The 15,636-nt window shown below is 37.0% G+C and overlaps 1 protein-coding gene across 1 annotated transcript; it reads right to left on the reverse strand.

Annotated features, from left to right (window-relative positions):
• Window positions 1-1,846: 1,846 nt before the first annotated feature.
• Window positions 1,847-2,770, reverse strand: LOC139002111 (olfactory receptor 5AC2). Its single transcript, XM_070403520.1, has one exon. It carries the CDS (start codon window positions 2,768-2,770, stop codon window positions 1,847-1,849), a length of 924 nt encoding a protein of 307 aa, XP_070259621.1.
• Between the last annotated feature and the right edge of the window lie 12,866 nt (window positions 2,771-15,636).

Here is a 15,636-nt window from a genome sequence, read left to right on the forward strand (position 1 = left end):
TTTTTCAATAAAAAATTTATTGAGTATTATCAATGTGCAAGACACCTATAAGATGTTATTTATTGAAGTAGAAATTGTAAAAAATATTAAGAACATTTTATTTAAGAAATATATATTCCTTTATCATTTTATTAGTCTATCTAAAATGTGCTTCTTTTGCTATATAAAAAGAGATTTAGTGCCATGGCCAAGTGGCTCACTAAGAGCGTGGCCCCATACACCAAAAGGTTGCAGGTTTGCCGAAACCGGTTTGGCTCAGTGGATAGAGCGTCGGCCTTCGGACTGAAAGGCCCCAGGTTCGATTCTGGTCAAGGGCATGTACCTGGGTTGCGGGCACATCCCCAGTGGGAGATGTGCAGGAGGCAGCTGATCGATGTTTCTCTCTCATCGATGATTCTAACTCTCTATCTCTCTCCCTTTCTCTCTGTAAAAAATCAATAAAATATATTTTTTTAAAAACTATTAAAAAAAAAAAAAGGTTGCAGGTTCAATTGCTGGTCGGGGTACATACCTACATTGTGGGTTTGATACCTGGTCAGGGCACATGTAGGGGAGGCAACCAATTAATGTTTCTCACATTGATTTATTCTCTTTCTCTCTCTCCCTCTCTTTCTCTCTCTCTAAAAATCAATAATATAAAAACATATTATTGGGTGAGGATTTTTAAAAAGTGAGAGATTTAGCAAGAAATTACAATAATGCACAACAAAGAATTCATTTTGCCCTGTTCTTCATCTGCAACTGTTCTTCAGATGCAAGACTCACACATCTGAAAAAAGATCATTATACTAGAAGAAGAGAACAGTGAGCCTATATAGACACTGCTGTGGAGAAAGCATTACTTCTGCCTTTTTCATAATTCTTTTTCAGCATGGCAAAGAAGACATGAGTGTAAGAGACAATATTATTCATAACAGTGAAGTTTGAGTAAAGAGCAAGAAAATAAAAATAATTAATGCATTAAAAGGTTCATCTGTTTGGAAATTTTATAGACATTAGATTGATGTTTTGTGTTGGACCTAAACAGAATGTTTAAATAGAAATCCCATATGAGCAATGAAAGGCAGAAAGCTAAAAATGTGAAACACTCAACAACTAATTCAGTTCAGAAGATTATTTATAATATTGCAAAATATAAATACCCATAATATCAACAACATATAAAAACTAAAAGTAAATGAATTCAACTCTAAATATATAAGCTAGAAGAAAACAAATTATTACAAGAAAAGAAAGCAGAAGGAAAATTCTAAAGATGGGGAAATTAAAGAGCAAGAAAATAAATAATAGCAAAGAAAGTTAGATGTAACAAAAATTATGAGATGATTCTTTTAAAACATCTATAAAATATTAAAATTACTAGCTAACCTAAATTTTTAAAAATGAGAACCGCGCCCCAAATGTAAAAAAAAGGAAATAACCTTTTATATCCAATACATTTTTAAAAGGTTATGATTATCTTTGTCCAATTCTAGACAAATAAACCACTTACACATATATAACAGTCTCTGTTACTGTCAATTATTAAATAAAATGTGGGGGAGGAGTCCCTTGCAGATAACAAATGTTCAAAAGCTAAATGTTCAAATAAAAAGCACTTATGATATTTTTAAATGAATCAACTATGGAAGATGTAAGTCACTTCAACCAAAGTAGTAACTTCAACTGGGCTCACATCCAAGAAAACATTGTGTGAAGCTGGACTCCTTCACCAAGTGCTCAGAGACCACCCTCACCACTCGCCCTTTGGTGAAAGGGCAGAGCCATGGCTCATCTGCAAAACTTGGGGATTTGTTTATGCAAAGAGTGAAATGAAAACAATTTTGAAATTTTCCTTGGGAAAGGTCTACTTCTTTGCAACTCTTCTCAAGGCACCCATAACCTCTTTATTTCTCAGGCTATAAATAAATGGGTTTAGCAGGGGAATTATAATCGTGTAAAACAGGGAATACATTCTGTCCTGATCTTCAGCTAGGCCAGATGCAGGACGCACATACATGCAGATGAGAGTGCCATAGTACAGCGAGACAGAGAGCAGGTGGGCACTGCACGTGGAGAAGGCTTTGCCTTTGCCCTTTTCAGACTTTTTTTTCAGAATGTCAGAGAGCACCCGAGTATAAGACATTACGATGGTCATTAAAGTGGATATTTGTATAAAAGCTGCAAAAATAAGTATCATTAGTGCATTAATAGATGGGTCATAGCATGAAATTTTGAACAGCTGTAAAATTTCACAGTAGAAATAATGTATTATGTTAGACTTGCAGAAAGTTAATCTTAATAACAAACTCACGTGAACCAGAGGATGCAGAAAACCAACTGCATATGAAATACTTATCAACTTAGTGCAGAGTCTGTTGGACATCACCACTGGATAAAGCAAGGGGTTACATATGGCTACATAGCGGTCATAGGCCATCACTACCAAGAGGAAACATTCTGTAGTTGCACTGGAAGCAAAAAAATAAAATTGGGTGATGCACTCAGCTAGGGATATCACTGCAGTCTTGTCTAAGAAGTTGACCAGCATCCTGGGAGTTATGGAAGTTGAAGTGCAAGCATCTGCAAAAGCTAGTCCACCAAGGAACAAGTACATGGGCGTGTGAAGATGGGCATCCTTCCAAATAAGAGCCATCAGTCCAAGGTTGCCTACCATGGTGGTGAGGTAGATGACTAAGAACACGAGGAAGAGGAGGACCTGCAACCATGGTTGCTCTGCAAGTCCTGTGAGAACAAACTCAGTCACCAGAGTCTTGTTTCCTTCTGACATATCCACACTTGATCACTGTAATGAGAATATATGTGACAAAGATGATTGCTAGTGGTACCTTCTTGCAAATTAAATTACACCTTCCTGTTGTTTTCCACTTAATTAGTAGTTCTTAAAAATATGTTTTTATTGATTTTATAGAGAGAGGAGGAAAAGAGATAGAGAGATAGAAACATTGACCGGCTGCCTGCTGCCTGCCCCCTACTGGGAATCGAGCCCAGTACCTGGATATGTGCCCCTTGACTAAAAATCAAACTGGTGACCTCTTGGTTCATGGGCCCATGCTTAACCACTGAGCCATACCGACTGGGCTAATTAGTCGTTTGTAATGCTTAACTTTTATCCTATAGTAAGTCTGTTTATGAATTCTGTGTTTAGAACAATGTCACCCCCATTAAATTTAATAGTAAAAAATTCTGTGTTTAGGTATCTGACCCTAAAATTGGGGAAAAAAACAACACAGAGAAATAAATGCAAATATTTGAGCCAATATTAAAATCACCTGAAAAATGATTGCACTTGGAAGAGATGCAAATGCAAGACTATTGCATAATAATTTAGGCATAACCACATAATTTCTTTCTTAATCCTCACCTGAAGATATTTTTTTATTGATTTTTAGAGAGAGAAGAAGGAGGAGAAAGAGAGAGAAACATCTATGTGAAAGAAAAACATAGATTGGTTGCCTCCCATACACACCCCAAATGGGGATCAAGCCTGCAACCGAGGTATGTGCCCTGACTGGGAATCAAACCCATAACCTTTTAATGAACTGGACACTGCTCCAACCAATTGAGCCACCCAGCCAGGGCAAAACCACATATTTTTTGTTGCAGAGACAAATGGAAAGGACAGAAATGTGTTGTAAAAATCTGTAACATATTTTGCATATGTAGGGTTAATTATAAAACACACACACACACACAACTTCTTACAACTAAGTGAAAACAAGTTAACATAATGAAACAAATTGGCAAAAATATGTAAAACATAGTTATGAAAGAGCAAGTCAATGTGACTAATAAATGAAACAATGTTTATCTTCCTTAGTAATTAGGAATATTATTTAAATTGATGCATCCTTTCTACTTGTCAGATAAGCAAAAAAGAAAAATGAGAAATAATGTCCGCTGATCTCAGAAAAGTCAGAAAAGAAGCATTTTTTAATAGAACTGGTGAAATAAAAATTATAACAGCCTTTGAATCTAACATTATCTGCCAAAATTTGAAACTTATATAAACTTTGATCTACCATTTTACACCTGAATATATATTCTAGAAATAATATCACTCATATATAAGAATAAAGTACAAGGATTATTTAAGAAAGCATTTTTCATGAGGGTGAAATCTGGAAGCAAAAAGATCTCTCAGAAATATAGAATGGTTGAATAAATTATAATATAGTCTTACTGAGGAGATTGTTCAGACATAAAATAAATGTATTTGAACTGTACCAGTTAATGATGGAAGGATTTTCTTACTGTATTATTAAGTGAGAGAACTTTAGGCCTGGCCGGTGTTTCTCAATGGTTAGAGCATTGGCCCACTCACCAAAGGGTTGTGGGTTCAATCCTTAGTCAAGGGCAGGTACCTGGGTTGCAGGTTCAATCCCAGGCCCAGTAAGGGCATGTGTGGGAGGCAACCAATTAATCTCTCCCTTTTTCTTTCTCTCTTTCTCTCCTCCTCTTTTTCCTCCTCCTCCTCCCTCCCTCTCCCATCCACTCTCAAAAAATCGATGGAAAAAATATCCTCAGTGGGGGTTAACAATAAAATAAAGTAAATTATATATGTATATATGGAGAGAGAGAGAGGAGGAAGAGGAGGAGGTAGAGGGAGAGAAACATTTATCTCTGTTTATAAAGCTAAATAAAGATGATGTTATGAGCATGGATAAAGATGTAAGATAACATATTAAGTTGCTAACATTGGTTTTCTTGTTCAGGAGTAGATGTAGAGATAGGAATAGAAAAAGCAGAGGAGAGATTCTTTGTCACCACACCATCACACACACACAACGTCCATGATAAAAACATACGTCATTGCCAAAACCGGTTTGGCTCAGTGGACTGAAAGGTCCCAGGTTCGATTCCGGTCAAGGGCATGTACCTGGGTTGTGGGCACATCCCCAGTGGGAGATGTGCAGAAGGCAGCTGATCGATGTTTCTCTCTCATTGATGTTTCTAATTCTCTATCTCTCTCCCTTCCTCTCTGTAAAAAATCAATAAAATATATTTTTTAAAAAAAATGTCATATGCCCTTTTATAATTTTGTTACATATGTGTGTATGTCTGTGTTTATGTCTCTTTGTCTGCACATGTGTGCCTAGAAAGATATGTAAAAAGACAGTCACTAGTATATTAATAGAAATAAGTAAAATGCTAGTGTTACTTTTAACAAGAAATATTTGACATGGAAAATTGTACCTTAAAATTAGTAATAAATAATCTGTAAGCTAAAATCTGGAAACAGCCTAAGTGCCCATCAGTAGATGAATGGATTAGAAAACTGTGGTACATCTACACGATGGAATACTATGCTGCTGTAAAAAAAGAAGGAACTCTTACCATTTGCAACAGCATGGATGGAACTGGAGAGCATTATGCTAAGTGAAATAAGCCAGTCAATGAAGGAAAAATACCACATGATCTCACCCATTCATGGATAATAAAGACCATTATAAACTTTTGAACAATAATAGATACAGAGGCAGAGCTGCCTCAAACTGATTGCCAAACTGCAGTGGGAAGGCCAGGGAGGGTTGGGAGGCATGAGGGAGGGAGGTAGGAGATCAACCGAAGGACTTGTATGCATGCATATAAGCATAACTAATGGACATAAGACACTGGGGGGTAAGGGAGGGCAGGGGATTGTCAAGGGTGGGGGGGGGGGGAAGGACACATATGTAATACCCTTTGTAATATAATCTGTAAATTTCTAAAAATATTTTTAAATGCTCTTTATTTTAAAAAATTTTTATCAGGTGTACAATATAGTAATTCAGCATTTTTATAACTAACCATATGATCATCCCAGTAATTCTATGTCATTATAAAAAATTATCATAATATTATTGATTATATTCCCCTTTCCCTTTGCACCCACCCTCCCACCCCCTCCCTTTTGGTAACCATCTATGAATCTGTTTTTGTTTGGTTTGTTTGTTTAGTTTTTTTAGATTCCACATATAAGTGAAACCATATAGTATTTGTATTTCTCCGCCTGATTTATTTCACTTAGCAGAATGATCTTTAATTCTTGATACTTTCCACTTAAATATTTGGTAGTTGACCTTTGACTACTGAGGGGAGAAATTACTTTTTTAATTAGTCAAAAGGTATTTTGAAATTTTTTAAGATGGTGTCCAAGTATAGTAGTCATTTTTATAGTTTTCTTCACAGAGTATCAGCACTTTTCTTGTTAAATTTATTTCCAGGGGCTTTATATGCTTTACTGTTTTTATGGATATAGTATCTGATACTTTCCTTAAATAATAACATTGGTTTCCTTCTAAGACATAAACTACATCTCAAAAAAACCCCAGAATAGAATTTCCCAAATATTTGGGGGCAAATATATAACCTCCTATGTTCTTGAAAGGGAAACAAAAATACATTTACCACAATAATAACAGTTGAAATAACTAACAATTTACTCTTTAAAAAACCATTTTCATAATTTTATAGCCATACCTTTTGACACTTATAATACAAGAAATGTTGAATGAGAATACATTAGAAGAACTGGGTTTGTTTAGTCAGTGGGGAGAATGAGGAGTTGTTGTTCTCCATCTTCACTAAGCTAAAAAAAAGATTTAGTAAATTTATATTATTAAACACATACCTACATGGAACCTATTATTAATATATACACCTCAAAAGATTCACTGGAGTATATTTGCTGAAAATGAACTATGGGAAGGTTAAAAATATGTCTTTTTTTCCAAAGTAGAGATTTTAACCTGAATAAGTGTCCAAAGTGGAGATTTTTGTCCTGAATAAAGTGGCTTTACTTTCTTTGCAATCTAAACCATCAAATAATAGATATTCCTAATTTCACTGAATGAATTCAGTGTAATTAAGCTAAGAAGTAGTTAGCTTTGGGAATTGTTTTCCTTAAGACGAATATGAAAGAAATATCTCTAGGTTAGAGTAAAGAAAATGGTGCTGACCATATATTATATATTACATATTTATAATATAAGGATTATGTTACTGACTTTAGCCTTTATTCTCATGATTCCATGAAATTTTAAAAGCTATGTATTATAGACAGCCAGCAAACTCAAAAGTTAGGATTATATCTATTCTGCAAAATTACAAATAAACTAGATACAAGCAGCGTAGCTGTCTCAATTCTAAACTATCTACATTATAAAATAAATTTATGTATTTAATTAAAGTGGAAGACAAGAGAGAATATATGTAAAACAGATATATCAAATAAAAAACAGAGTAATATGGAAATTATAAAAAAATTCTTATTGTGATTAATTTTTCCCATTCAATTTTTCTAAGTTTATTATTCATGAAATTTTGTGATAAATGTCTCCTTTACAGTAAGCCATCCTCCTCCCATCTGTCCAGATTTTGATGGCTGGCTGGGAAAAAAATCTCAATGCCTTACTGGAATTTTAATTTCTTACACAAATACCTTATATAGATATTTTATTATATCTAAAGACAAATTGCAAAACTCTGAAGTAATAGAAAATGTAGAAATCACTGCACTCTTACCCAGTTCCTGAAAAACATTGGAAAATTGGGAAGTGATAGTTTTTCTGAAATAGCATGCAAAAATGAGACAGTGATTACTGGCACACTGATTTTCATCAGTAAATCTACAATGAATGGAAATGATATCTATTTCCAAACTTGCTCTATAAAAATAAAGGTACAGGAAAGAAAGATATTCCCTCTACACTTCCAAAGAATTCCCTGTAGGATGAAGTCAAATTTGTTCTACTGGGTTTTGTGAGTTAATCATGATTCACACCCATAACTAGCTGTAACAATTAAAAACTATATGATTCACAGGGATTACTGTGGGAACATCTACAGAACATCCATAAACAAATTTTTTTTCAATTTTTCCCCTTTATTTAATAAGATATTACAAATGTGTCCTTATCCCCCCAATGTCCCCTCATCCCCCCCCAATCCTGCCCTCACCCTCACCCCCTGTTGGCCACATCCATTGCTTATGCTTATATGCATGCATACAAGTCCTTTGGTTGATCTCTCCCCCTTACCCACCCCCTCCCCTACCTTCCCTCTGAGTTTTGAGCATCTGATCAATGCTTCTCTTTCTCTATATCTGTTTTTGTTCATCGGTTTATGTTGTTCATTATAATCCACAAATGAGTGAGAGCATGCGATATTTATCTTTCTCTGACTGACTTATTTCACTTAGCATAATGCTCTCCAGCTCCATCTATGCTGTTGCAAAATGGTAGGAGTTCCTTCCTTTTTATAGCAGCATAATATTCCATTGTGTAGATATGCCAATGTTTTAGGAAATATTTCCTTTCTCTTGTGTTTTTTGTATGTGTTTTTAATGATGTCATCATTCAAATATTAGTATCTACTTTACATATTCCTTTGGAAGTTTCAAAGTTACCTTAGAGCAGTGGTTCTCAACCTTCTGGACCTTTAAATACAGTTCCTCAGGTTGTGACCCAACCATAAAATTATTTTTTTTGCTACTTCATAACTGTAATGTTGTTACTGTTATAAATCATAATGTAAACATCTGATATGCAGGATGGTCTTAGGCCACCCCTGTGAAAGGGTTGTTCGACCACCAAACGGGTCGTGATCCACAGGTTGATATCTGCTGCCTTAACGTCACCATGTCCAAATTTAAAAGTAGGATCTTCAGTTGTCCTCTGGGGCAGGATAGTAAGAAGCTAGGAAAATTCCTGGGCAAGTGGAAGGAGAAACTGAGAAAAGAAAATTAAACAAGGCCAAACAGTTTGGGCAGTTTGCAGCTAGCTTGTAAATTTCAAGATCTTATCTTCCCCCCAAAAAAGAACAATTGAAAGAAAATAGTTAGTAACTATCCTTCCTAAACAGAGAATACATAATTTTAATCACCCTGGCCTGGGAAAATTGAGAACAAAGACCCTAGCTAAACCCAAAGATAAATATCATTTGGAGGATGCTAAGACAGGAAAGGGGGAAAGGAGAAAGAACAGGAGTTTTATTTCACTCACTAAACAAAGAAGTCGGCAGTCTTAGAACTTGCCAAGATAAAAATTGCCAGATGTTCTCATAAATTCTGAAAAGAGTCCCAACAAAGTGGAAAAGGGTACATTGAAATCTAATCTACTGCCCAAGATATTTGGCAGAGGAACCTTGAAACCTGTAGACAGAAAAGTATAAAATTCCTAGACCTCCACCAGGCAGGGCACTCAGATTAGCTGGGTTCCCACTTTGCTACATGCCAAGTGTATTTTTAATAAATATTTGCATCCCTTCTTTAATAAATACACATGCTTTGCCACAACACTACTGTCACTCATCTGAAACCTTTCTTATGAAATTGACAAGCACCAAGGAAAGCCCAGCCCTCCCTCTCCGACTCAGGGTAGTAACACTACCCCAGACCTTCCAATGTTCTCTGTCTTGAGAAATGATAGCACTAAACAGTTTTTCAAACCATAAAACAGGGAGATGTCCTTGACACTGAATGCTCCCTTGGATTCCATTGAAAGGGCGAGGGCTAGGCCCTCCACCTTGCCCCAGGGTAAAGGCTACACCCTCCATCTTGCCCCAGGGTAAGGGCTACGTCCTCCATCTTACCTTGGCCACGTGCTTGGCAAGGAGCTTCTTCCCGGAAGTCTAAGACTCTGCTAGCCACACCCAGGAACAAGACATGGACTTGCGCCTAGCCAATCGGCAGAGCACAGTCCTTTCTCCTCCCCTTACTCCAACCCCCCCTTTAAAACCCGTATCTAGGCGGGGTTCTCTCTCTTGGCCACTTGGCTAGCCGATGTGTCGGTGAGTCTGGTGGACGGGGAGCTCAAGCTAGCTTGAAATACAGACTCTTATGCTTTTGCATCGGATTGGCTGGCTCCCTGATGTGGTTTCTTGGGAATCTTGAAATCTGGCATTGCCAAGTTGTAAGATTTACCTCCTAAACTAAAGTCCTCATATCCAGCTATTTCTCACACTCTCTATAGGCACAACCAAATTCTAGCTACACTCACCTTTTGCACGGACTGCTAAAATAACCTCCTAACTCATCTATCTGACTCCATTAACACTCCAGTTCATTTCATTCTCCACACTACCCCCAGAACACTATTATAAAATATAAAACTTGTTACGTTACCCAAACTCCACTTTTATCCATTATTAAGAGCTGAATTCTGTCCCCCCAAAATTCCTATGTAAAAGCCCTAATCTCCAGTATCTCGGAATGTGACCAAATTTGTAGACAGGGCTTTTAAAGAAGTAAGCTAAAATAAGGCCATTAGGGTGGGTCCTAATCCATCTGATTCGTGTCTTTGCAAAAAGAGAAAATTAAAAGAGACACTAGTGTGGGAAACTGTTTATTGAGAAATGATAGCACTAAACAGTTTTTAATTTTTAGTCTAGTAGTCATCAGTCCCCTAGTCTTAATATCTGCTTTCTTGTCATCTAGGCAAATAGTCCCTTGGGGCACAATGTTGCTTTAGGCCCAGTCCAAAGGCCATTTTGCCCTGTTTTAATATTCCAAAGGTTTGAGGTATAAGACAAGCAACTTGTCGGAGCTAGGCACCACCTAGCTTATGTACCCTTTTCCACTTTGTTGGGACTCTTTTCAGAATTTATGAGAACATCTGGCAATTTTTATCTTGGCAAGTTCTAAGACTGCCGACTTCTTTGTTTAGTGAGTGAAATAAAACTCCTGTTCTTTCTCCTTTCCCCCTTTCCTGTCTTAGCATCCTCCAAATGATATTTATCTTTGGGTTTAGCTAGGGTCTTTGTTCTCAATTTTCCCAGGCCAGGGTGATTAAAATTATGTATTCTCTGTTTAGGAAGGATAGTTACTAACTATTTTCTTTCAATTGTTCTTTTTTGGGGGGAAGATAAGATCTTGAAATTTACGCTTATCTGACAAGCGTAGACAGAGAACCCCCTTTCCCCCCAAGTCTGGGTGCCTTTGAAGTCCTAGGAAAGGTCGGAGCTAGGCACCACCTCTGTTTGTTCAGACAGTGGTAGCTGAAACTACTCCCCCATTTATTGTTATGTAAATCCTTGCTGATGGGCTATCTGCCTGTTAATGGGGGGTTACCTGCCTAAGGGTGCATCCCAGATCAATAAAAACTTGGTGAGGCCTGAGCACAGGAGGAAGTCCTTCCTCCTGAGTTGGACTTACTCACCTGGTCCCCCAATATTTCCAAATTATCTCTTGTCTTTTCATATTCATTTGTGTGCGGCCTTGCTTCCAGTTCCTGAACCCTGATCCACACGGGATGTGGGAAGGAAATACTCAACACACTAGCTATGCCCACATAGAGGATAGATCATCTGAGGACATAGTGAGAAGGCAAGCCAAGGAAAGAGAGATTTTAGGGAAAAAAACAATCTCTACTGGCACCTTGATCTTGGACCTCCAGCCTCCAAAATTAATTTCTGTTGTTTACACCATTCAGCCTGTGTTGTTAGTTATGGCATCCCTTGTAATCTAATATAATCCACCCATCCCATCTCCACTTAAAACTTGTAATTTTTTTTCCAATGCACATAAGTCAAGAACCAAAATCCTTAAGCTTAGTTTTCCCTTATCCATATTATAAAACAGATCCAATATTTAACTACCTACACTGTTTTTTCCTTTTGCATTGAATAGATGTATTAGTTACCGCAACCTTAGCTGCTTTAAGAAATAGACCTCAATATCTTAGTGAGTTAACAGCAAGTTTCTTTCTCTCTCAAATAAGATATTAACACATTTCTTAGTTGTTTCTATTCTAATTGGATCCTTTCATCTTGTCGCTCTACCACTACAACATATGACTTTCATGTTTGCTGTGCTCATCTAGATCAATGACATTTAAAATCTTAACTTGTTGAAGAGAATGAGCCAGAATATCCTACAGTATAGATCTGTCTTGTAAAAAAAAGAATGCAATCAATAAAAAAAGTAAAATGAAATGGAAAAAAGTAATATAAATGAAGCCACTTTAAAATGAGCTAGAGCTCTAATGGATTTGGCTCAGTGGATAGAGCGTTGGCCCACAGACTGAAGGGTCCCAGGTTCAACTCCAGTACCTTGTTTGTGGGCTCTATCCCCAGTTGGGGGAGGGGGAGTGGCATACAAGAGGGAGCTGATCAATGTTTCCAACTCTATATCTTCTCTCTTCTTCTCTGTGAAATCAATATATATATATTTAAAATGAACTGGAGTTGACATCCCAGAAAAACTTCTTTGCTTGTCTTATGCCTCAAACCTCTGGAATATTAAAACAGGGCAAAATGGCCTTTGGACTGGGCCTAAAGCAACATGGTGCCCCAAGGGACTACTTGCCTAGATGACAAGAAAGCAGATATTAAGACTAGGGGACTGATGACTACTAGACTAAAAATTAAAAACATTGTTTAGAATTAGCCTTCTTTCTATTGATGTAATTGTTCCCTTTCCCTTTCTCATAAGTACCCCTTTTCTTTGTCTCCTAATTGGAACACTATTTGGGCTTCTACTGAAAGCTGTTAGTGCTTCCTGACAGCTATTCTTTTTTTATTATTATTTCAAATAGATGCGTGTTGCCTCCCACTCTGAAAGGCCTTTATTTATTTTTGGTTAAGCCTTATTTTTCTTCATAATGAGAAAACTTGTTTGTATAGTTAGCTACACTTACTGAACTTCTAGATATTCTGTATCAAATATTATGCAAATAATGAGACAGATGGGATTTCTTTTTTAAAAAAAAAATTATTGTTGACAGTATTAGGGGTATTCCTCATTTTCCCCTCATTTGCCTCCCTTCATCCAGCCCTTGCCCCACCCCAGATCTTTCCCACACTATTGTCTGTGTCCATGGGCTATACCTATATGCACATATGTTCTTTGGTTAATCTCTTCCCGTTCCTTCCGCATCCCTCCCCCCTGAGATCTATCATTATGTTCTATGCATCCATGTCTCTGGACCTTATTTTGTTTGTCAGTTTATTTGTTCATTAGATTCCATATATAAGTAAGGTCATTCAATATTTGTCTTTCTCTAACTGGCTTATTTTGCTTAGCATCATAATTTCCAGGTCCCTTCATGCTGTCACAAAAGGTAAGAGACCCTTTTTTTAAGCTGCATAGTATTTCATTGTGTGAATGTACCAGAACTTTTTTTTAAAACATATATTTTTATTGATTTCAGAGAGGAAGGGAGAAGGAGAGAGAGAGATAGGAACATCAATGATGAGAGAGAATCATTGATGGGCTTCCCCACACTGGGGAGGGAGCCCGAAACCTGGGTATGTGCCCTGACCAGGAATTGAACCAATGACCTCTTGGTTCCTGGGTCAACACTCAACCTCTGAGCCACACCAGCCAGGCTTGTACCAGAACGTTTTTATCCACTCACCTACTGATGGTCACTTAGGCTGTTTCCAGATCTTAGCTATTATAAATAGACTGAAAAAATAACTCTGAACCCTGGAACAAACTGAGTCCCAATGGTTCTACTCAAGAAGAAACTGAAGAAAAAAGGTCCTGATTTCTATATGAAATGTTTCACTGTACAGCTGCTTAGAATGAAGGTCTTCTAGAAGCCATCTGCACAATTGTCCACTTAACTGGGAATATTTCCCCTCCAAATACATGAAATCATGTTGGTGAATTGTGCTGGTGTTTACACTGATTAATAAATATTTGAAACTTGAAATAGGATAAGTAACTTGTATAGAATGATATTTATCTTGAATGGAAAAATTTTAAAAATGCTGGAGAGTGAAATTTTACAAAAAGAAAAAAAAAGAACTATTATGGAATGTGAACTGCATCCAGCATGGCCAGTGGTAAACCTGAGGAGGGGTGGTGAAGGATTAAAGAAAACAGACAAGAGAATATAGCTGTGGCTAGGTGGGACGCTGTTCTCGGATGGAGAGACAGTGCCACAGTCTGTAAGCCGAGTCTTTATTTTATAGTCAGATCCCAGGAGGAAAAGCAAGGGTGTGGTCAAGATGTTTACAATGTTCTCTAGAGTTTCATATCTACTTAATTACATGCACCTGAGAACTCTATCAAGCTTTGTTTTGGCAGCACTTGCTGCACTTCCCACAGCCTACATCACTCAACCACCTGGGACTACAGGTCAAGCTTACAACCATAGCCTTTGGCTATAATTGTGCTGGGAGGGCTTTGCCCTCCAACCTGGGACCTGCATGTGGCTTTGCCATGAGAGGACCATGCCCTCTCATTAGTCTAAGGCTTGAACCTATCCAAATGCTGTAGCCACACTCCACAGAAAGCAAGAAATATAGATTGGAGAATGAAAGGATTAAGACAGCAAAATTTATATGGAATGGTAAGAAGCCACTAGAAGATAAGGAGAATTTTATGGCAGAATAAATTAGACAAACATCTCTGGAGGCAGGAGGATGGCTGTAGGTACTTTATAAAGGAAACGAGGTAACAAGTTGCCTAAAAAAGGAGGTGAGAAGGTTTGGGAATAAATATTTTGCTTTTTCTGTAGGCGTACATGGGAGATGTGTGAACTGAAAATAACAGAGAGAATGCAATATGTAGAGAGCAAGAAAATCAAATAAAACATTACAAAGATTGTTGTTAATGTACAACAATATAGAATGTGTGGTATATTCTATTATTACATTATTTTTCTTCTCTTAGTTCTCATTGAAAGTTGCAGAAGTTAAGATAAACACATTATAATAATTTCTCTTTGAATTTGACAGACCAAACTATAGCTATATCCATTTTAAGCCTAGTTTTCCTTTCTTGCTTCCCAGAGTTACCTTCTGAAGAGGCTTATTTTTGGAACTTTAGAGGAAGTCACACTGGTGATCTAAAGGATTAAGAAAGTTTCTGAGGTCAATAATAAAAATTCAATAGCATGTGCATGGTACAGATTGAGAACTGATCATTTCCAAGTACATTTTAGAAGTCAGTCAACTAGTCCCATCAATTCATACCATAGTGAATTGTAAAGAGCCAGAGATCCTGACAATGACAGTCCTCAGGAAGGAAGAAATAAATGAGAATCCCCAGCTGACAAAGACCTGATTTAAATCAGAATTAATAAGGATTGCAATTAAGACGGGTTTTATTAACCAATACCCTATCTAATTTGAATCTCATCTTAAAGTTTCTCATTATCAGCCCAGCACTCAGTTAGAGATGTTTTGGTGACTGATGGAAATGTCTACTAATAATGCTCATATGAGAATTGGAAAATTATTTAGTGAACTTATCTACTTTTCTGTTACCAAACTTTTGCAAATTTCCCTTGGGTAGCTTCTCATTATCTCAAATGATTGTTTTTCTCATGGCACCTTGTTAAGTTTTGGGTTTGTTTATTGTGTTGTTTTTTCTCTCTCCATAAGAACAAAGATGATCATCCTCAAGGCTGGTATAACAGGGCTGGAATACAGTCTGTATTTCAGTCATTATAGTTGGCTTCCTCCTTGGTCTTCTAAAAGTCCTAAATGAATTAAGATTGAAAAAAAAAAAAAAAAAGCTCCTCTGTGCCAGTATCTCCCCAGGTCAGGAACCAAGTGACTTTTTTTTCTGGCCAAGCCCTTCTCACTTAATTACCCACCTGGTTATTGACATAATAAGGCTGCCTTCTGCAGTAGGAGCTAACTATCCCAAAAGACTTGTTCCCACATTTCTGAGACAGTTAAAAATATGCTTAAAAATTCAGT

This window comes from Myotis yumanensis, unplaced genomic scaffold (genome assembly GCF_028538775.1).
Source record: "Myotis yumanensis isolate MYYU_CA2020_CCGP unplaced genomic scaffold, mMyoYum1.0.hap1 SCAF_2, whole genome shotgun sequence".
Classification (NCBI taxonomy): domain Eukaryota; kingdom Metazoa; phylum Chordata; class Mammalia; order Chiroptera; family Vespertilionidae; genus Myotis; species Myotis yumanensis.